The sequence below is a fragment of the Schistocerca americana genome, chromosome 6 (assembly GCF_021461395.2).
Source record: "Schistocerca americana isolate TAMUIC-IGC-003095 chromosome 6, iqSchAmer2.1, whole genome shotgun sequence".
In the NCBI taxonomy this organism is placed as follows: domain Eukaryota; kingdom Metazoa; phylum Arthropoda; class Insecta; order Orthoptera; family Acrididae; genus Schistocerca; species Schistocerca americana.
In genome coordinates, this window is record NC_060124.1 from 434,787,057 (window position 1) to 434,810,159 (window position 23,103).

Below are 23,103 nucleotides of genomic sequence, written 5' to 3' on the forward strand. Positions count from 1 at the left end.
AATTGTATCTATGCTTTATAGATCTAGAAAAGGCATATGACCGGGTTCCTAGGAGGAAGTTATTGTCTGTTCTACAAGATTATGGAATAGGAGGCAAACTTTTGCAAGCAATTAAAGGTCTTTACATGGATAGTCAGGCAGCAGTTAGAGTTGACGGTAAATTGAGTTCATGGTTCAGAGTAGTTTCAGGGGTAAGACAAGGCTGCAACCTGTCTCCACTGTTGTTCATATTATTTATGGATCATATGTTGAAAACAATAGTCTGGCTGGGTGAGATTAAGATATGTGAACACAAAATAAGCAGTCTTGCATATGCAGATGACTTAGTTGTGATGGCAGATTCGATTGAAAGTTTGCAAAGTAATATTTCAGAGCTAGATCAGAAATGTAAGGACTATGGTATGAAGATTAGCATCTTCAAAACGAAAGTAATGTCAGTGGGAAAGAAATATAAACGGATTGAGTGCCAAATAGGAGGAACAAAGTTAGAACAGGTGGACGGTTTCAAGTACTTAGGATGCATATTCTCACAGGATGGCAACATAGTGAAGGAAGTGGAAGCGATGTGTAGCAAAGCTAATGCAGTGAGCGCTCAGCTACGATCTACTCTCTTCTCCAAGAAGGAAGTCAGTACCAAGACTAAGTTATCTGTGCACCGTTCAATCTTTCGACCAACTTTGTTGTATGGGAGCGAAAGCTGGGTGGATTCAGCTTACCTTATCAACAAGGTTGAGGTTACGGATATGAAAGTAGCTAGGATGATTGCAGGTACTAGTAGATGGGAACAATGGCAGGAGGGTGTCCACAATGAGGAAATCAAAGAAAAACTGGGAATGAACTCTATAGATGTAGCAGTCAGGGCGAACAGGCTTAGATGGTGGGGTCATGTTACATGCATGGGAGAAGCAAGGTTACCCAAGAGACTCATGGATTCAGCAGTAGAGGGTAAGAGGAGTCGGGGCAGACCGAGGAGAAGGTACCTGGATTCGGTTAAGAATGATTTTGAAGTAATAGGTTTAACATCAGAAGAGGCACCAATGTTAGCACTGAATAGGGGATCATGGAGGAACTGTATAAGGGGGCTATGCTCCAGACTGAACGCTGAAAGGCATAATCAGTCTTAAATGATGATGATGATGATGGTGATGATGATGATGATCATTGAACTGGCAATTGCCAACAAAAAGTAATTTCATCTCATGAAACATCATTTTTGCATGTGTCACTGAGGATTTTTCAACCAGCAACTGAGTAAGTAAATTTGCCCTCAATGCCTGCCTAGGTGAGGATTAGTGCAACCTTGGCACTAATAACAAGAACATACGATTGACAATATTGGAATCCAGTGGTAGCAAACACTAAATGTATAGAGACAGTGATGGTGTAATATTAAAATAGAAATTCAGCTGTAAACATTGAAGAGTAGTGACTAAACTTATTTAAAATAGTGGACAGTCTACAGAGTAATGAAAGGAAGCAGACAAAATTAATTATGACATGGTGCCGATGACATAGCAGTGATAGCACCAAATTGTGAATCAACCAATGAAAAAAAGAAAGTAGCCACCACCTTTTACAACCAAGATCAAGCAATAGGAGGACACAAAGAAGATAACACTATTTTTAAAGGTTTTAGCAAATGAGGAAACAGCTTGGAGTCCAGATGTAAACAAATTAGCCTGACAAGGAGCTATGCATGAATTGGTGGGAGTGGCAAGATAGCAACAGCCAACTTGAAAAGAAACATAAGGTAATTTGTTTTTATTTTCAAGTGCTGTTTATTATCCTCTCAAAACAGATAACAAAGCAGTGAAAGACATTGTATTCTACATTGAGGGACAAGTGGTAGAAATTATAGTGAACCTGGCAATGACAATGCACTTTGGGACAGGGAGCAAGAACTAGAAGTTGGCGAGGATGAAGACATAGAAATTAAAAGTGAACTTGATGTTGACACTGGGGTAAAATTAGAAGAATCAATCTCTTATTATGAAGTAAGTGCTAGTCAAATAATTAATGTCAAGGGCATCACCTACAGGATGTGGGGAGACTGGACATGAAGAACATAATGTACAAATAAAAGACATAAACAAAATTAAACAGGAATCAAACAGTAGATATTATGCAAAGGAGGAATTGTGTGGTATTAGTGGCAATGAATTTTTATTGAAGCTTAATGAAAACATAGAAATGAATAAAAAGGAAAGTGACATTAAAGAGGTATCTGACATCTGTACAAAAATTCTGCATCAGTTAAAATCTGTTTAGGAAACAAGTTACAAGAAATGACAAAAACTGGGTTTAAGATTAGAGGCTTTTGAGGTTGACAGATTGCTTAGTGCAGAAGAAACTGAAAACAAGTGTAATAAGAAGATGGAAACTGTTGATGTTAATTTTTGTCAGATTCAGTGAATAGGAGTAGCTGAAACTTATTGTTCTAGGTAATAATGCAGTGATTTCCATTACAAAGGACAAGATACTGTTGATGTCAAAATTGTGGGAGTAGATTGGGAAACTGTTAATGCAAATTTGAGTAACTTTATTGATAGTGAAACAGAATGTCTAAAAATAGTGAATGAAATTATTGAAACAGTAGACCATGAGAGTAAATGCTTATTTGGAAAGGAATGCGGAAATTTTTTGATTAAAAGTAATGCAAAAAACTGGCAATTAACTGAATCTAAGGGAAGCAATGTTGTGTTGCAGACTGTGCACACTGAAAATATGAAGGATGCTAAAGTAAACAAAACTGTTGTTAAATGTCCAATATTAAATATAAGCAAACTTTATGTTATTGACAGTGAATTGAATTGTTTGGAGAAAGTATTCAATTTAAACCTGCAGGAGGCAATTTTCAATGTGAATGCTGTGTTCTACATTTAGATTTTTACTCTTATTTGTACAGAGGTGTTCTTTATTTACATCTACATCTATAGTCTGGTCTGCAGAGTAGATATAGAACACCACATTCACAATGAAAATTACCTTCTGCAAAGTAAAAATTGAAGACCTTCTGCAAACTTTTCAGTCATTGTCATCTTCAATCTGTGAAGTGCATGGTAGAGGGTATGTTCCATTGTATCATTTATTAGAGTTTTTTCCTGATCCACTCAAGCTTAATGCATAGAAGAATGATTGTTTGATTGCCTCTGTGCATGCTGTAATTCATCTAACCTTCTCCTCACAAGCCCTATGTGAGAGATACTTCGAGGGTTATAATACGAGGGTTGGAACTTAAATAGTTGCAACTATTTATTCACAACCGACCCAAAAGAGTTACACATTTGCACCTGTTATTGTCATTCAAAGCAGTCACCAGCATTGTGCAGAACCCATTGCCAGGGATGTGGGAGGTGTAGTATACCGTTAGCAGAGCCTGTTCTGTTGATGGTGCAAATGGAGGAGTCTGCTGCCTGTCGAAACTCTGGAACAGTTCTGAAGAAAATGTCACGAAGTGGTTCCTTCATCTTCTGAATGAAATCAAACTCAAAAGGACTTAAGTCTGGGGAGTATGGTGGATGGTACAGTACTTCCCAGTCCCATCGACCGAACAGAGCAGCCACAGCTTGCGCTGTATGCAGCCCCACTTTGTCGTGCAAAATGATGGGTGGGTTGTGCAGAAAGTGTCGCTGCTTCTTTCAAAAAACTGGTTGCAGGTGATGCTCCAAAAACAAACAGTAATACTGTGCATTGACAGTCTGCTGTGGGGGAACATAATGCATTAGGATAACACCATCACAATCAGACATGAGAATCACCATAACTTTTAGACCATTTCATTCGCACCATCAACAGAACAGGCTCTGCTAACATTATACTACACCTTCCACATAGCTGGCAATGGGTTCTACACAATGCTGATAACTGCTTTGAAGGACAGTAACAGGTGCAAACAAGTAACGCTTTTGTATCGGTTGTGAATAAATAATTGCCACTATTTAAGTTCCAACCCTCATATAATCCTAGAGTCATCATTTAAAGCTGGTTCTTGGAACTTTATAAGTAGGCTTCCTCAGGGTAGTTTAGGTTTGTTTTCGAGAGTATGCCAGTCCAGTTTCTTCAGTATCTCTGTGATGCTCTTCCACGGCTCAAATAAACCTGTGACCATTCGTGCTGCCCTTCTCTGTGTACGAACAATATCCTCAGTTAGTCCTATTTGGAATGGGTCCACCACACTTGACCAATATTCTAAAATGGGTCACACGAGTGATTTATAAGCAATCTCCTATGTAGTAGACTGATAGCATTTCCACAATATTGCACCAATAAACTGAAGTCTACCAACTGTTTTACCCATGACTGAGCCTATGGGCTCATTCCATTTCATACCCCTGCAAAGTTCTTTACTCAGGTATTTGTACAAGTTGTCCGTTTCCAACAGTAGCTCACTGATATTGTAGTCATAGGATACTAAGTTTCTTCACTTTTTGAAGTATACAATTTTACATTTCTGAACATTTACAGCAATTTGCCAATCTTCCCACAACTCTGAAGTCTTATAAAGATCTAACTGAGTATTCATGCAGCTCCTTTCAGATAGTACTTCATTACAGATAACTATATAATCTGCAAAAAGCCTCAGGTTACTATTAATATTGACTGCACAGTCATTAATACACAAGATGAACAGCAAGGGTCCCAACACACTTCCTTGGGGCACACCTGAAGTTACTTCTACACCTGACGATGACTCTCCACCCAAATTAAGCTGCTGCGCACTTCCACCCAAAAAATTCTTAATCCAGTCATAAATTTCACTTGATGCCACATATGACCGAACTTCTGACAGTAAGAGCAGGTTTGGTACTGAGTCAAGAAATACTGCATCTACCTGACTGTCTTGATCCAAAGCTTTCAGTATGTTATGTGAGAAAAGTATGAGTTAGGTTTCACACAATCAGTGTTTACAGAATTGATGCTCATTGGCATAGAGTAGATCATTCTGTTCAAGATACCTCATCCTGTTTGAACTGAGAATACGTTCTAAGATTCAATAACAAATCAATGTCAAGGATGCTGGTTGGTAGTTTTATCAATCACTTCTATTATCCATCTCATAAATGGTTGTGCCCTATGCTTTCATCAAATTACTGGACATGATTTTTTGCTCAAAGGATCTACATAGTTTATAGTTAGACAAGGGGCTAACTCATCCACAAATTCAGTATAGAAACTGATAGGGATTCCATCAGGCTCAGGAACTTTCTTCAATTTTAATAATTTCAGCTGTTTCTCAACAACCCTGACACTAAAATATTTGTGTATGTGTTGTCAGTTGTTTCGGACATGTCTGAAAGTATAGATATCATTCTGGTCCTACAGCCACTACGAACCAAACCACAAAGGAATTAAAGGCACTTGTGGGTCATCGCAAGACACCACAATAGCTAGATTGTAGGCTTCAAATCGACCGCGGTCCATCAGTACACATCGGACCCGCAAGTCGCCACTGTCGACGCTAGCAGACCGAGCACCGCCACTCGGCTGTCCTTACGAGACAAGCTAGCGCACTGACCAGTTCTACAGCCAACTTTAATATGAATGGTTCACTTCTTATAGCTTCAGAGATCTCATTTGCAAAGACGCTAGTTAGCATAGCCTTCAGTTAAGTCAGTAGCTACGACCTATGCAGGTGCCACATAGAGTTTATGCATTGACAATTGATCTATATGTGTGAAGCAATCAGAACTGTAAAGCAGTATTCGCAGTTTAGTCTGTAACTGCACTTGTAAATATTATTGTACAAAGTCAAGATCTACGTTCATCGCTGATGCTGAATTAAAGCTAAGTATTTAATTGTATTCCTGTCTACTAACTTCCAATCACCTAAGATGTCCCAGATACATCCCGTCAAGTATAGTTCATTGATCCTCACATCACCCTATGTGATCAACACGTGTAATAATGGCCACCCCTTGTGATCAGACTAAGAGTCAAATTGCGTGACTCAGCGGGGTGGCATAGATTTATATCAGTGGGGCAAGTTGGAAATATGTGCGGGACACGGTTCAAACCCAGATCTTCGGCTTACTAGGCAGATGTCCTGACCGCCACTCCATCCAATCACAACGGTAATCACAACTGCACAGGCTACCCTAGCACATCTCCCGTCAGACCCAAATTTTCAACTTACACCACACACACTACAGACGTTGTGCCTCTGCTCATTAGCCTCATAACTCTGGCATCTTATTGATTCCCTTGGCCAGAATCACAGATGCCCACCAAGCTCAAACTCTTGTGGGAGTTGGCAAAATGTCACGAACAGTGAGACTAATGAGTAGACACTACATCATTAGTAAGTGGTATAACTTGAGAATTTTGGTTTCTTGGGAGGCTTACTATGGTAGTCCATGCAGCTGCTGTGACCACTGCGTTCAGATGGCATAATGGTCAGCGCTTCTGCCTAGTAAGCAGAAGACCCTGGTTTGCATGCCAGTCCGGCACACATTTTCAACTTGCCTCATTGATAGAAATCAATGCCCACTAGCAGATGATGTCTCTAATTCCTTTTTGTCTTCACTAAGATATTTTGCTCACCTTTTCAATGGTACAAGTGCTACACTAAGGCCATTCTTCTGGGTTTTCCCTTGTAAAGTACATTTGAAAATAGAGGTAAGCATTTCACCTTTCACCATGCTACTCTCAATTCCAGTTCCTTTCTGATTCACGACTAACTGTCACGAACTTTGGAGGAGGAGGAGGAGGAGGAGGAGGAGGAAGAGGAGATTGGTATTTAATGTGCCACTGACTATGAGCTCATTAGACTGGGGAAGGAAATCGGCCATGCCTTTTCAAAGAAACCATCCTGGCATCTGCCTGAAGCAATCTAGGAAATTAACGGAAAACCTAAATTAGGATGGCTGGACACAGGTTTGAACCATCGTTTTCTCAAATCCGAGTCCACTGTCACTAACTCTGGACCCACTAACAGCCTTTACATATGACAGAATTTCTTTGGGTTTTGTGAAAGATCATTTAACATTATTCTGCTATCGTCATCAATGAATGCTTAATTCATGGCTCTCTTGTCATCAAAATGGGTTTCACTCAATACCTTTCTGTCTACAGCCTTATGCTTTGTTTTACATCTACTATGTAGTAGTCTATGTTTCTTTAGAAGTTTCTTTACATTGAATGTATACCATGGGGGGTCACACCCATTATGAACTGTTCTGCTGGGTAGATGTCATCTGGTGAATGGTCAACTATTCCTTTAAACTTGAGCCGTAGTTCCTCCACAAGCTTCTGTGCTGTGCTGAAAGTTTCAAGTCCTCACTGAGACAGGATTCTTCTGCTTTTTTATCTAGTTTACTGAAAGCATATATCTTTCTACTAGTTCTAGTAATTCCTTGTACTTTGGTAACCATTGTTGTCACAACCACATAATGGTCACTGATACTAGTTGTGACATCCATTACTATTATATCTCCGCTCTGGACTTAGAATCCAAATGCTACACTGGAACTTGGGAGGCTTAGTCAGTCAATGGACTTGTGATCTCTGCCAGAATTCTGCATTTCACTTGCACTTCCTGGACATTGGTATAACCACCATCAATTTATATAATTTTCCATAAAGTTTTCATCTACAACTTGGCTTTTGGTAACAGAATTATTTCTATCAGTGTTGTGTCAACAAACAGTAGAATGGTGATATATTTATTGTGTTATTCCTAGTTATAACTGTAGTTTTTATGTTGGCATCCTCGTAGAGGTCAGATCTATTTGTTGCCATTGGATGAAATATATTTCCATCATGATTGGTTTCTGAACTATCTGTTCTAGGTAGTTTTCATGGGAGACATTTAGCAATACTCCATAGGATGTCTTGTCATGTCCACCACTAACTAAACTGAAAGCATCCAAATTGATTGCTAGACAATTAAAAGTCTCCACCAATGATTACAGTTTCTATCTCAGTGAATTTGAGTTTCTTGTCTACTGTGACAAATACACCACCTACATTTCCCATAAGCCTATCACTTCAACATGCACTTAAATTTTCCCCAAGAGTCTCACACCTATTAATTTCAAACTTCAATCAGCTTTCTGTACCTAGTACTATGTTCAATGAAGTATTATTCACAAAATGCAGTCCATTCAAATATGTTGTGTGTTGTATTGCGTGTTGTGTGTTAGATTTCCAGTACTGTGATATCAGACTACTAAGAAGTCTGCCTAAAAGCCTGCGAGATAGTGTACTTGAAAATGACTTTCCAAAGAAACTTAAAGATTATCTCATTGAGAAACAGTTTCACAGTGTTGCAGAATACTTATGCCATTAAATTTGTATATATTGTTATTCATTATCAATGATGTAAAAGTGTAAGCTAAAGGGGTAGAAAAATAAGTGATAATGAATGTTACTACTTTGACACATCCTATATTACACGTACATTTACTGTACACAATGTAATCTTACAGGATCAAATAAAATTCAATTCAATTCAGTGAAAACCAACAGCAGCTGTTGGATTTCAAGCAAAACTGAAAAACTCGATGGAGGAACAGGAGTCCTGACAAACTGTGAATCCATTAATAAGTAAGGGGTTCAATGAACTTTAGTGACTAAATTATTTGTCCAATCTTCTGCAACTGGGTGACTCTATTCTTCTTTTCTGGGATCACTCCCTTCGCCAACTATCAACAGATTATAAGAAAGAGGCAATCACCTTCTATTATGGGAGGTTATGTTATGCAAAGGCTCATTCCATTAACAAATTTTATATAAAAAAGAATTATGTTTGGATTCAGTAATGATATAATTTGTGTAAATAATAACCAATCTATTTCAGAAGGAGGTCATGGAAAAATGTTGAAATAAGATAAAATCAAACAACGGAAAACACATGATGCAATAATGACATTTTACAAAGAAATAAGATAGAAATATGAAAAAAAGAGAAAGCTGTATGTATATAATTTGTGCAGCAGCATTAAAGGAAAGATTTGAAGTACATTCAGGCTGCAAAAATGAAAGTGGTTGTCCAGTAATAATGTGCCAAATTATTACTATTCAGGCTGAAACAGCAGAAACTAGGAAAAAAAGCCCCTCGTGTATCTGTAGTAATGGTAATGGAAATAAAAATACAAGAGAAAAATACACTGTTTAAAGTGAAGTAATGTCTACAGTAATTAAAGTTTTGTCTGTTATGTGAAGAAAAGAAAGTTGTAAAGTTTTGTTGTTTGCTGCTGTGAAGTGTCATTATTTAGTGTCATCCTTTGTGAATAAGTCAAAGCTATACATACAATTTTGATTTTTAATAATATTGTACCAAGGGGTACGAAGTGATGGTGGTGCTGGTGATGATAATATAATGAACTGATGGAATATGATGTGTATATGAAGCAAAGAAATATGGTAAATGAGGATTGTTATACGAAGCAGTGACAGCTATGGACCCTCTCTTTGTGAATCACTTCTTCAATAAGTCATGGCAGATGTGACAAACATGAAAAAAAAAAGAGAATAAAGAGATATGAAAAGCTACTTACATGATTTGGAGCAACATTAATTAATATCTGTGTAATATGTGGCACTGCAAGGAAAAAGTTGAATGAAATCCTGACTTATTTAACAACTAATCAAATACACACACACACACACACACACACACACACACACACACACACAAGCTACTGTAAAGTGCATGGTGGGAGTACCACATACCATTGCCACTCTACTTCAACTTGCAACCATAATGAGTCAAAATTGACTGTCTATAAGCTCCACATGAGCCTTAATTTCTCTCATCTTATCTTTGTGGTTCTTAAGCGAAACGTATGCTTGCAGCCATAGAATCAATCTCCAGTCAGCCTCAAATTCTAGTTCTCTAAATTTCTGCAACACTGAATCTTGAAAACAGCATCATCTTCCTTCCAGCGATTTCCATTTGAGTTCACGAAGCACCTCCATTTTACTTCATACTGATTGAATCTACTGGTAACAAAACTAACAGCATGCCTCTGAATTGCTTCAATGTCTTCCTTTAATGTGACCTGGTGGGAATCCCAAACACTCGAGCAGTACTTAAGAATGGGATGCACTGGTGTTCTATATGCTGTCTCTTTTATAGATGAGCTGCCGTTTCCCAAAAGTCTCCCAAAAAAATAAAGTTCAGCATTTGCCTTCCCTTTTACCAACCTGATGCATTCATTCCATTTCATATCACCTTGCAATGTTACACCTACAAATTTAATCAATGAGACTGTGTTAGGCAGCACATTACTAATGCTGTATTCGAAGCCTAAGGCCTGTGTTTCCTACTCATCCACATTGATTTATATTTTTTCTCCATTTGTAGCAAGCTGCCATTCACCACACCAACTAGAAATTCTGTGTACCTCTCCTTGTATTCTCCTACAGTCACTCAACAATAACAACTGCTCATACACCACATCATCAGCAGCAGCAAACAGCTGTAAATTGCAGGTCATCCTGTCTGTCAGATCATCTACGTATATGGATAATAACAGTAATCCTACCACACTTCCCTGGGGCACTTGTCATGATACCCTTGCCTCTAATGAACACTCAGTGCCGCGGACAACATACTGGGTTCTACTTTTTAAAAAGTCTTCGAGTCACTCACATATCTGGGAACTTAACCTATATGCTTAGGCCTTCATCAACAGTCTGCAGTTGGGCACAGTCTCAAATGCTTTCCGGAATTCTAGAAATACAGAATCTGCCTGTTGCCATACATCCATGGTTTCTAGAACATTGTGTGAGAAAAGGACAACCCGAAATTTGCACAAGCAATGCCTTATAACTCTGTGCTGAGCTTTTCTGTCTGTAGGAAATTGATTATATTCAAACACATAATGTGTTCAACAACTCTGCAGCAGACTGATGTTAAGGATATTGGCCTGGAATTAAGTGGGTCCTTTCTTTTACCTACCCTATATACAGACATCACATGCACAGTTTTTCAGTCACTTGATACTTTGTGATGGGTGAGACATTCAGATAAATGCAAGCTAAGTAAGGGGCCAATGCCACAGAGTACTCTCTGTAAACCTGAATTCGAATTCTATCTGGACTGGGTGATTTATTTGTTTTCAACTCCTTCAGTTGCTTCACTAAACCAGGGATATCTATTCCTATATCCTCTGCATGAAAGTGAAATGATGGTATGTTTGTATTAGGTTCCTGTGTGAATGATTTCTTAAATATGAAATTTAGAACTTCAGTTTTCCTATTGTTGTCATCTATTACCCCAGAATGGTTGACGATTCAGGGGACTGCCTTCGACCAACATAGTGACTTTATGTATAACCAGAATTTTCTTAGATTCTCGGCCATATCGTTTACTAAGATATGATGGTGAATATATACTGTTCCTTATCCTTTTTTCAGGGTAATGTAACACATATAATCAGTTCCAACAAATGAGGAAAGCATATATAAGATCTGACAGGAACGAATAGCTAAAGTTACATACTTTTTGGACAAGCATAGATGGAAAATTTCAGTTACACTTAAATTAAAAAATAGATTCCATTCCAATTTACACTGTGTGAAAATTTCTGTTTGATTTGTGATTAATTTTAAGTTGTCTATTGTTGCTTTACACTGAATTATCTTGTCAGCTACTTATCAATATCTGTCCTCACAATCCAAATGGGGGGTGGGGGCAAGTAAGAACTATTCCATCTGTTATTACTCTACCCCTGCTGAGCAATTAATTTTTTTCCTGTATACTTCAACTGTATCAAATTAAACATACTGTGTGTACACCAAATACACTCTAAACTGCCAAATAGCTATACATACAATGTTTCTCTTAAATTTGTTATTCAGGAGGTAGTTTTCAATTCACTGATAAGAATGGTGCAGTTAGTTTTGCTGCAACCCATGTTAATTGAAATTACTGCTAAGCATGTAATGTTAAAAATTTATTAGTGTGAGCTAATCAGTACATTTAGGAGTACTGACACCACTCATTAGAAAGACAACATTCCATTCTTTCCAATATCCTGGGTCATTTTTCCAAAAAATGAATCAACTTAAAAGCTATCTGTAATTAATATCAGTACCTATTCAAAATTACTTCTGCCATATGAGCCAGCAGTATGCCCACTCTCCAGTATTCAGTTAAGCCCTTAATTAAAGAAATGACTAACCTAACACCATTTTGAACATGATAATTTTATGGTTATCCAACTATCCCTCTTTTTAAGTAAACCAAATCATTATTGGAACTAATAGGTAACCTACATTATTAAATTTTCATCTTTAAGTTTTACACACTATGACATAACATTCAAGGCCACAAAATACCACTATTTCACTTTATAAATCTATCAACCCAAAAAATTTCAATTTGTGCCCAGCAATCATTTGAGTAAGATATATGTGTAATGAACTGTTGATGAGTTAACACATAATTAACATATCTGTTTAAACGTCGACTCAATCCCCCTGGCAACAGTTTGTCTGTATTGGTTTCACACTCAGTAATATTTATTGAGAGTCTACTTACCATTATTGTTAAACTAACATCTTGATAAAAGTGCATTACGAACATGCTAACAGTTTTGTGATCTTTGTGTCAGTGAGGTCAGTGACTCACTCTGTACAGTAATGTTCATTACAACTTGCATGTGGCTAGTGTTTTACAACTTTCATGTTGTGAATAACAAAACAGGATTCTGCACCTGATTATGATTTGTAGTATTATTTTGATCGACTGTGACTTTCAAGATAATTAGGATCACTATCACTAAATACTAAATTTATATTAGCAGAGAATTAAGACTACTGTGTTGAGAGTGAACTCAGGAGCTGTAAAGTAGGGTTTTGTGCAAGTGAATGGACTGAATAGACAAGCTACAACTGAATGTCATTTTTCTTTCATCACATGGACTACGAGTTAAGCTTAAGGTCAAATGTGAGATCCTAAAACGTCATTGTTTCTTTAAAGTATAATACAGAATCCTTCATTCTCAATATTGGAAAATTAATACAAGAAACACAGTGTTTAAAAGGATGCATATACACTTCTCGACTGAGAGCTTAAAAACATTTTATTAACCTGTCCCTTAAGCCATCTAATTGTCATTTGGATTATTATTGTGTGGCTGAAGGAAGAACAGAAGACTGAGAAATCATGCACATATTAAGAACAATGAAGAGGGTTGCTTACTGTGAAAACTATGCTGCTAACAAAGATAGTAAAAGATAGTCTCACTTAGAACATTAACGGAGTGGCGCTAATCCTTTGGTCAAAGCAGTGAGATATAATGTCACCTACTTAATATTTATGATAATGTAGGGAACACTACACATGGAGCTGTACATGGGCGTTATATCTCCCACTAGTATTATAAGCCTCCATCTCATCAGGTCACTGAAGAAGGTGGTTTGCTGTATAAGTGTCTCCAGCAACATCATATTATATACACAGAGAACAATTATTACCATGATGTCTGTAGAAGAAATACATATTTTTTATCATTTTGAGAGGGTGCTGATTCATTCCAGCTGAGCCTACAGATTAAACATCTCATAACAAAGAGTCTTGTCAGTAAGTGGTGAATCAGTCTGTCAGTAGTTAAGTTTGGAGTTCCTACTGGAAGAGTATCTTTAGCCTCTTGCCTACAATACATATCACTGACCAGTGACCAACGGTGAACATGAGGTGGTGATGTCACTGTAGTATGTGTGCACTAATCGTAAACCTAAAGTCCAAATTAGGTACAACTACTCACTGTTGAGATCGGGATACCCTAGTTTCTCAGTCAGTTCCCATGGAAAATGGTAGTCATAACAGAGTAATAGTGTTCATCAAACAATGGAAAATCCAGGATGGAATGTAACAATACGAGGGAAGGAAAGTTGCTACTCACCATATAGCAGAGATGCTGAGCTGTGATAGGCTCAATAAAAAGATTCACACAATCATAGCTTTTGGCCATTAAGGCCTCTGCCAGCAGCAGACACACATACACACATGCACACGCACTCACACAAGTGCAACTTGCACACACATCTGCAGTCTCAGAGAGCTGAAACTACACTACGAGCAGCAGCACCAGTGCATGATGGGAGTGGCGACCGGGTGGGGGTAAGGAGGAGGCTGGGGCGGGGAGTGGGGGGATAGTATGGTGGGAGTGGCGGACAGTGAAGTGTAGCAGTTTAGACGGCGGGTATGAGAGAAGGTGCGGAGGGGGGAGGGGGTAAGTAGCGGAAAGGAGAGAAATAAAAATAAAAGAAATTAAAAGACTGGGTGGACGGTGAAATGACAGCTCTGTAGTGCTGTAATGGGAACAGGGAGGGGGCTGGATGGGTGAGGACAGTGACTAATGAAGGTTGAGGCCAGGAGGGTTATGGAAACATAGGATTTATTGCGGGGAAAGTTCCCACCTGCGCAATCCAGAAAAGGAGGGGTTGGTGGTAAGGATCCATATGGCACAGGCTGTGAAGCAGTCATTGAGATGAGGGGTATCATGTTTGGCAGCGTGTTCAGCTACAGGGTTGTCCACTAGTTTTTTGGTCACAGTTTGTCGGTGGCCATTCATGCGCACAGATAGCTTGTTGGTTGTCATGCCTACATAGAATGCAGCACAGTGGTTGCAGCTTAGCTTGTAGATCACATGACAGGTTTCACAGGTAGCCCTGTCTTTACCTATCACATCAATGTTAATGACCAGACTGGAGTAGGTGGTGGTAGGAGGATGTATGGGACAGGTCTTGCATCTAGGTCTATTACAGGGGTATGAGCCATGAGGTAAAGGATTGGGAGCAGGGGTTGTGAAAGGATGGAAAAGTATATTGTGGAGGTTCGGTGGACGGCGGAATACCATGGTACGAGGGGTGGGAAGGATACTGAGTAGGACATTTCTAATTTCAAGGCACGACGAGAGGTAATTGAAACCCTGGCGGAGAAAGTATTTCACCTGCTCCAGTCCCGGATGGTACTGAGTTACAAGGGGAATGCTCCTCTGTGGCCAGATTGTGGGACTTTAAGAGGTGATGGGAGACTGGAAAGATAAGGCACGGGAGATTTGTTTTTGTACAAGGATGGGAGGACAATTACGGTCAGTAAAGGCTTCAGTGAGACCCTCGGTATATTTAGAGAGGGACTGCTCGTCACTGCAGATGTGACGACCACGGGTGGCTAGGCTGTACGGAAGGGACTTCTTGGTATGAAACGGGTGGCAGCTGTCGAAGTGGAGGTATTGCTGGTAGTTAGTAGGTTTGATATGGAAGGAGGTACTGTCATAGCCATCTCTGAGGCGGAGGTCACTGCTGACAACTAACATTACCTATCACATCAAAGGCAGGGCTACCTGTGAAACCAGTCATGTGATTTACAAGCTAAGCTGCAACCACTGTGCTGCATTCTATGTAGGCATGACAACCAACAAGCTATCTGTCCGCATGAATGGCCACCGACAAACTGTGACCAAAAAACTAGTGGACAACCCTGTAGCTGAACACGCCGCCAAACATGATACCCCCTCATCTCAATGACTGCTTCACAGCCTGTGCCATATGGATCCTTACCACCAACACCACCTTTTCTAGATTGCGCAGGTGGGAACTTTCGCTGCAATAAATCCTATGTTTCCGTAACCCTCCTGGCCTCAACCTTCGTTAGTCACTGTCCTCACCCATCCAGCCCCCTCCCTGTTCCCATTCCAGCACTACAGAGCCGTCATTTCACCGCCACACCCAGTCTTTTTAATTTCTTTTATTTTTATTTCTCTCCTTTCCGCTACTTATCCCCTCCCCCCTCCGCACCTTCTCTCCTACCCTCCGTCTAAACTGCTACACTTCACTGTCCACCACTCCCACCATACCATCCCTCCCCCTCCCTGCCCCAGCCTCCTCCTTACCCCCACCCGGTCGCCACTTCCATCATGCACTGGTGCTGCTGCTCGCAGTGTAGTTTCAGCTCTCTGAGACTGCAGATGTGTGTGCAAATTGTGCTTGCGTGAGTGTGTGTGTGTGCGCGTGTGTGTATGTGTGTCTACTGCTGACAAAGGCCTTAATGGCCGATAGCTATGATTGTGTGAGTCTTCTTATTGTGCCTATCGCAACTCAGCATCTCCGCTATATGGTGAGTAGCAACTTTCTTTCTCTCGTATTATTAATAGTGTTCATCAGATTTTTCTATCCTTGCATTCCTGGAGGTTAAGCTACAATCACTATTCCCTTTAACACGTAATGTTCCATCATAAAGCCAAACAACAGTCGCATCGCAGATTCACCGTTCCATATTAGCTCTTTGAGGTCATTCTACAGGAAGAAGGTAAAATCTAAATGTAGAAGGCTGAGTAAGAACTGAAAAACTGCCAATTTTGTATAAAAACTCCTGCCATGTGACCACCATGTCACCTTAATGAGTCCAGTACACAGACTTTTCCATGCTTCCCAGTTTCAACCACATAATTATTTAATCACTCTAGTCTCTCTTTTAGAAAATATTCAACGAAAATAAAATAATGTGCTGTAAAACTACATATGCATTAGCAATATGATGAAGTAAGATCTCAGTGATGAGGTTTACTATACTTTCAAAAAATTAAAATAAAGATAATGTAATTCATCAGATTCTGTTGTTTTCAAAATTATCTGTAGAAGATATTAATATAATATTAAGCTAATGAATGACATGAGCAAAGAAAAGTTTGGATATGTGTGAGGGACATTGTGTGAGGGACATCATCTCTCAGTGAATAATATCTGCATAAAGAAGAGCTGGTTTTCTGATATGAACATACTTAAGAATAAAAGAGACACTCAGACAGTTTCATTGCAGCACAGGCCACCACCTAAGTGCCACTGCGTGTCCAACTGTCAACTCTCTCATGAAACAGTATTTTGGAAGGAAAGCAGTAACAGCAGATGATCTGGTGACTAACAAGCAACTCAGTGAACTATTATGCTGATTCCACACTGATTGCTTAAGGAACATAAGTACAAGAACTAAGTGACACAAAACATAAAATTATGGTTGAAATAGTAAGATGTTAAAAAAAATATATGTGTTGCATCTTATAACGAAAGTCAAAGTATGAGAAACACTGAAGTGAGATTTCTTAAGACTATGAAAGGCTGTATCAGAGTACACAGATTAAGAAACAGCTAAATTAGGAAGGCATGAAACATATTTAATACAACAAACAAATCTGATTTGTACAAATTATTTTTTTAATTTTTTATAATTTCTAGATCGTGTTCATTATAAAACATTAGAAAGTGATGACCAGTTTCAATTGACTATGCAACCATCACCAGATCTTAGAACGCACATGGAATAGAAAATTCCACTTATGGTAAAATAAATGTCAGCATACTCACAAGCCTTCTATTTAGCTTCGAACATGTCAATGTGTCCGGCACTTTCAATGCAAAATTGAATAACCAGCAACGCAAAACTAATTACTTTAGAATGCTTAATGAGATTGCAGTCAATTATAAAACATGCATACAACATCATTACTTCGAGTAACTTATTAAAGTTGAGATATAAGGTCAGTTTAAAAATATCGGAACACTGTTCACAAAATTTTTCTGCACTTACCTTTTAATTATTGTGAATGATATTCTTCAAAATACTCCCCTCCACAATTGATACACTACTCCCATTGCCATTTCCACTTCTGGAAGCAGTCTTGGTACACCTCTTGCTGGATCGCACAAAGCAACATCTGCGAATTTTCTTTTATCTCATTTATCATTGCAAATCATCGCTTTTTCAATGCAGTTTTCAACTTTGGAAATAAAAAAAACAGTGTCTGCAGGGGCCAGATCTGGAAGGTATGGACGAAGAGGCAGCACAGCAAATCCGTTTTTTGTGCAATAGTCATGCACCATCACGGATGCATGTGCGGGTGCGTTATCATGTTGCAAGAGCCATGAAATGTCTCGCCACATTTCAGGCCACTTCCTTCTCACATTTTCTCACAGGCATCGCAACATGTCCTGATAGTACCATCGATTAACAATTTGTCCCTGTGGCACATATTCATGATGAACTAATCCTTCAAAGTCAAAGAAAACTATCAGAATGGCTTTGACATTTGACCTGACCTGAGTTTGTTTTGGTCTTGGAGAAATTTTCCTGACTGATTTTGAAGACTGAACCTTGGTCTCAAAATCATAACCATGTACCCATGTCTCATCACCAGTTATGATTCTGTTACAGGATATCTCATTCTCATTTGCGCGATCCAAAAGTTCTTCACAGATTGTGAGGTGAAAGTCTTTCTGGTCTTGACTCATGAGCTGGTAACACGATGCATTCCAAGATGCTTGGTCAGGATTTCACGACACAATCCAACTGAAATGTTACAGTCTTCTGCAATCTTTTGGACACTCATTCTTCAATTGAAATGCACAATTTCATTGATGTTCCTGACAACATGAGTGTCGTTCGTAGACGTCGAAGGGCATCCTGAATGAGGGTCAGTTAACATCTGTCTGGCCATTTTTGAACTGTGTGAACCATTTGTAACTCCGAGTATGGCTTTAGCACTCATCACTGTAGGCTTCCTGCACCATTTGGTATTTCTCTGTGGAGGTTTTCTTGACTTTCATGCAAAATTTAATACTGATGCACTGCTCCTCTAACTCTTCCATCTCAAGATTGACAAATTGTGTGACAAAGAAAAATCGTAAGACTACAGTGTGAATTACACACCCACATAGTGCAGGTTAAATGCCTCATTATGCCACTGGTGCACTAGACACATTGCATCATTTGTAAATAGGCAAAATAGTGATCCATTGGTCCACAAAGAATGCCTCCAGTAAGCTAAGGCCCGGTTGTAAAATGTTTGGTCCACTAAAGATGTGATGCTGCTCTGAGAAATGGGCTTTCGTGAGACATCTGATGTCAAATGTCACTGCATACAGTTTCCTTTGGGATATTGATTTGGAAACAGGTGGAGATGGATCTGCACTCACCGACAGTTGCAGTTCAAGTGGAGTTTGAAACTTAGTCAAGGGCAAGGTGTGACACTCGTCCCCAGTCCCTGTCAGTTAAGAATAGTTTTGTGGCGTGTGTTCTTACCGTGTGCTACATGGCTGTGAGTGCTACACCATTCCTTCTCAACAGATTGGATGGTCTGTGTTGAAACACTACAAGTTGGGCACCTTCATTCACAATATTGTTATTGACATGTCCAAACACAATAGCTCCTGTCTGCCATGTCTTCGTCATGATCTATCTTACTGCGGTAATTGGCACATACACACCACCCCATTGGCACATACACATCACCTCACTGAAATGGCTGAGGTGACTAATATTCCACAAACAAAAGTGTTCTATTACCATATGTCATCATGTATATGTCCATATATAATTTTGGAAAAACTCACAGTGATGTTTTCTTTTTTATTCCCACTGAAGGAATTTTTCCCACTCCTATATCAGAATCCTCAGGGCTTTCTGTTGGTAGGAGACCTCAAAACAGTTTTACAGGCACTAACAACGAAGTTATCTCACGCTTAATTTTTAACAGTTACCACAAATGGGTAATGCTACACTAGTAATGAATAGCTATAGTTATGGGGATCTACATGATTATGTCTTCCGTCACACAGAAAGCAAAATGTTAATTTACACATATACTACAAATATTGGGATGGATCGCTTCTCATAAAGTAGGAGATGCTGAGCATAAGATGGGCACAAAGAAAAAACTGAACAAACTTCTTTCTGCCTTTCGCAGTCACCTGTCCACTGTTCAAAATGTCCTCTAGTTTGTTGGTAGTGATCTTTCTTCAGATACATACTGCATTCAATGTTTGATTTTCTATCAATTCAGACTCAATTTATGATGTCCCACTTTCATACTGACATGTAGCAGACAAATCTACAATCTAAAAAAATTATGAAACAGGCAATGGCAGATGACATGCAGGATACAAGAAGAATTTTTATTTAAAAAAATCTTAAGATAAAAATGGGTACAAAGGTGCAACACTCATAGAAAATCTTGAAATTCTATGGGAACAGTTCATCACAACACATTACAAGATGGGTTGACTAAAATAGCTTCAGTTCTATTAGATGATGTGCATTTGTGAAATGGAGAAATTTAAACACAGTATGCTAATTGTATTGTACATAACTGATTAATTACCAATGGGATCCTTAGAAATATGTTACTTCATCTGTTGACTGTGAGTCAATGAGATTTTCTATTTAGGGTAGTGGAGCTAAACCACAGGACGGATAGCAAAATAAATAAATGGGAGGATACAAATGATTGAGAGTGTGTTTGGAAAACTAAATACAGATTTCAAAATGAAGCTTCTAATGTATCTGAATCGAAAAGTTTACAATAAGATGTGTACTACCACTTTTGACTTATGGCACTGAGACACTGACTATTAATGTGAAAACCACTGAAAAAGCATGGTTCGTAGAATGCACAAGATACCAAACCAATAGATCAGGGAACATATGGAGTAAAGATGTAATTATGACAATGAATAAATTTCAATGGAGATGGATGGGACACATAAGAAGGTGAGCACAAGGTAGACAAATTATGGAGGTTCTCTGCTGGATTTCAAGAGACAAGAAAAGACTGACACAATTACCTAATGGAAGACAGGTTAACAGCTGCAGAAAACATGTAGGAGCAGCAATGAAGACTGCACTACATGGAAATGTTAAGGATCTTTATCCAGGAATTCACGTCAAATGGATTGTGGTGGTGGTGGTGGTGGTGGTGGTTGTTGTTCATCATAGGTTACAATGGTGTGCTGAAGAGGGAAATGAATTTAGATCTCTGCCTTTTGTAGACAAAAAACTTCCAAATGAGCTATCAGGACATGTCTCATGTAGTACAAACCTAATGTTCCCTTTCAGGATTTTCAGGGGCTAGCTACAAAGTGCAATAATTTTGAATATTAAGGCCAATGAATAAGATCTTACATCATGTAATGCACTTTGACCCTTGATTAAGTCATACTATCTGCCTTTGTCTCTCAAAAGAATTAGAGGTGCTAGATTGACCACAATCCACAGCAGAGCTTTTAAGGAGATTAGTACAGGAGCACCATCTTCAGTCCTCACAAGTAAACAGGTTATACTTTGTTACATACCTGAGTTGTTGTTGTATTGTTCATGAAAGTTATGAAACCAGTTAAAAACCTTATTAGTACTAGCACAATCAAGTAATCAACAAAACAATAACCAAGAAAGTATGAAATATCCTTAATTACACTTACCATTCTTCTTTCTCTCGGTCAGTTCGTGCAAACAAGTAGAGACAATTGTGGTCGATAGTAGACTTTTCAATATGACAAAATGTGTCATCATCACTAAGTTCACCACTCAGTTCTTCATCTTCTTCTGTTGCTGAGACTTTATCAGACTCTGCCACTGCTTCTGTTATGCATGATGAAAGATTATGTCACAAAAAAGTGAAAATAGCTAAAAACTGATGCAAGGCCTGCCTTATTGAAATATTAAAGAGTATGGGTCCCAATCTTACCAAATATGCAGCACACAAAGAGGTATTTGTTTTCTTTTGGAAAATGTGTGAAGTACAATCATATTGTTGTTCCAAACCAATTCTAATAATGTGCAATCCCTATCACTTCTGGTATCATATCTGAAGTTTCCTACTGAAGATTCATTCCTCAGTCTTTGCCCTACTTTCACAATAAAAGTCCCTGTCATCAACTTGTAGATGTATTTGCTGTCATCTACAACCTTTTGCTACTTTCCCCAGGGGTTCCCATCAGTAGAAATGAAGGTAACAAATGGTCCGTACTAAAAGTCTGAACTGATGATATATGAGCACAGTGGTATGGGATGTGCAAGCAGAGGATGACCTTTAAAGGTCACTTTACATTTTTCTTGAATGACCCAAGAAACTGTGGCTTCAACCAAAATGTTTTCCTACATGAAATTAGATTATCTCCAACTTCCTACAAAAAATATCCTACTCAGTTTTATACAGGACTAATAGTTTCTGTACTGAAGGAGACGGAAAAACTGTAGGTTATTAAAAATAATGCTTTAATGTTATAAAAGTAATCTTTATTGTTAAATGAAGCGGGTTAAGAACAAAAGTATTACATGTTTGTACCACGTTTAAGTGCAGTAGAATCATATTAAGGGATAAATTGTGGAACAGGGTGGAGGGGGCAGGGGTGGATAGTAGGAGCACAAGGGAACATAGTTCATCAGATTATGGTCATGCATGTCCCTCCTTCACAGGTCTACAAACTGAAGAGAAAGCAGGTGGTTCCCTACTCTCTCTACCCCACTACATCACTGAAAGCCAGTACAGGATATTTCACAAAGCTATACTCATCCTTCAGCATCTCACATTATGAGTCGCTAGCAAAGCAATGTTGTGCAGACACTGCGAGTAGGTGTGGGTCCTTTCTCCCCCCCCCCCCCCCCCCCCCCACAGTGTGAGTTAACATGACATTGAATACAAATATGAGTTGACTGCAAATATGAGTTGGCAGTAATACTAATGCAAGAGAAGTATGGGCGGATTCTACCTAACATTGCACAGTGTTGTACACCAATTGATGGGAAATTGATTGTTAGTCATCCTGTACAGAAGCTGTAGCATTCTTCTGGGAAAGGTGACTTCCTCCACCATGAGTGCAGCTTACTATTCAGTTTAGGGACAGACTATACCCTCCCAGCATTTCCTGTCCAATTCTCATATGTAGGTAGACAAAATAACTTCATTGAGCTTGTGCTTACATAATGGAGTTATTTTCAGTTATTAAATTATTATTTATTTGCATTGGTAAGTGAGCACTTCTGTAACATTCATTCTTATAAACGATGGCTCAGAAGTGCTCAGTCTGTACCTGTTATGTTGACAGTGACCTACACAGTGTTGATGGGAAAGGGATTGGATTGGATTGGACTGGATTGGTAAGTGTGGCATTAGCCTTTACCTCTCACTGAAAGCTTGTTGTAAAGCTGTGTAGTTCTGTTGTAGTTATTTAGTAGTGAATTACTGAATGACCAGAACATTACTGCACTTCTGTCACCATTGTGATAACTTTTCTATTCGGAATTGCTGGCACTTGTATAACGGGCTGCAATCAGTGAAGCCAATTGCCTCACATCCACACTGAAACATCTGCTGTTTCATA

The 23,103-nt window shown here is 38.9% G+C and overlaps 1 protein-coding gene across 4 annotated transcripts in view; it reads right to left on the reverse strand.

Annotated features, from left to right (window-relative positions):
- The window catches only part of LOC124619424 (testis-expressed protein 2), a 323,669-nt gene that overhangs the window by 128,713 nt on the left and 171,853 nt on the right, over positions 1–23,103 (reverse strand). For all 4 annotated transcript variants that reach the window (XM_047145793.1, XM_047145794.1, XM_047145797.1 and 1 more), the window contains exon 7: positions 21,202–21,361. In XM_047145793.1, coding sequence (XP_047001749.1) covers positions 21,202–21,361 — 160 coding nt within the window. The remainder of the gene's footprint in view (positions 1–21,201; positions 21,362–23,103) is intronic.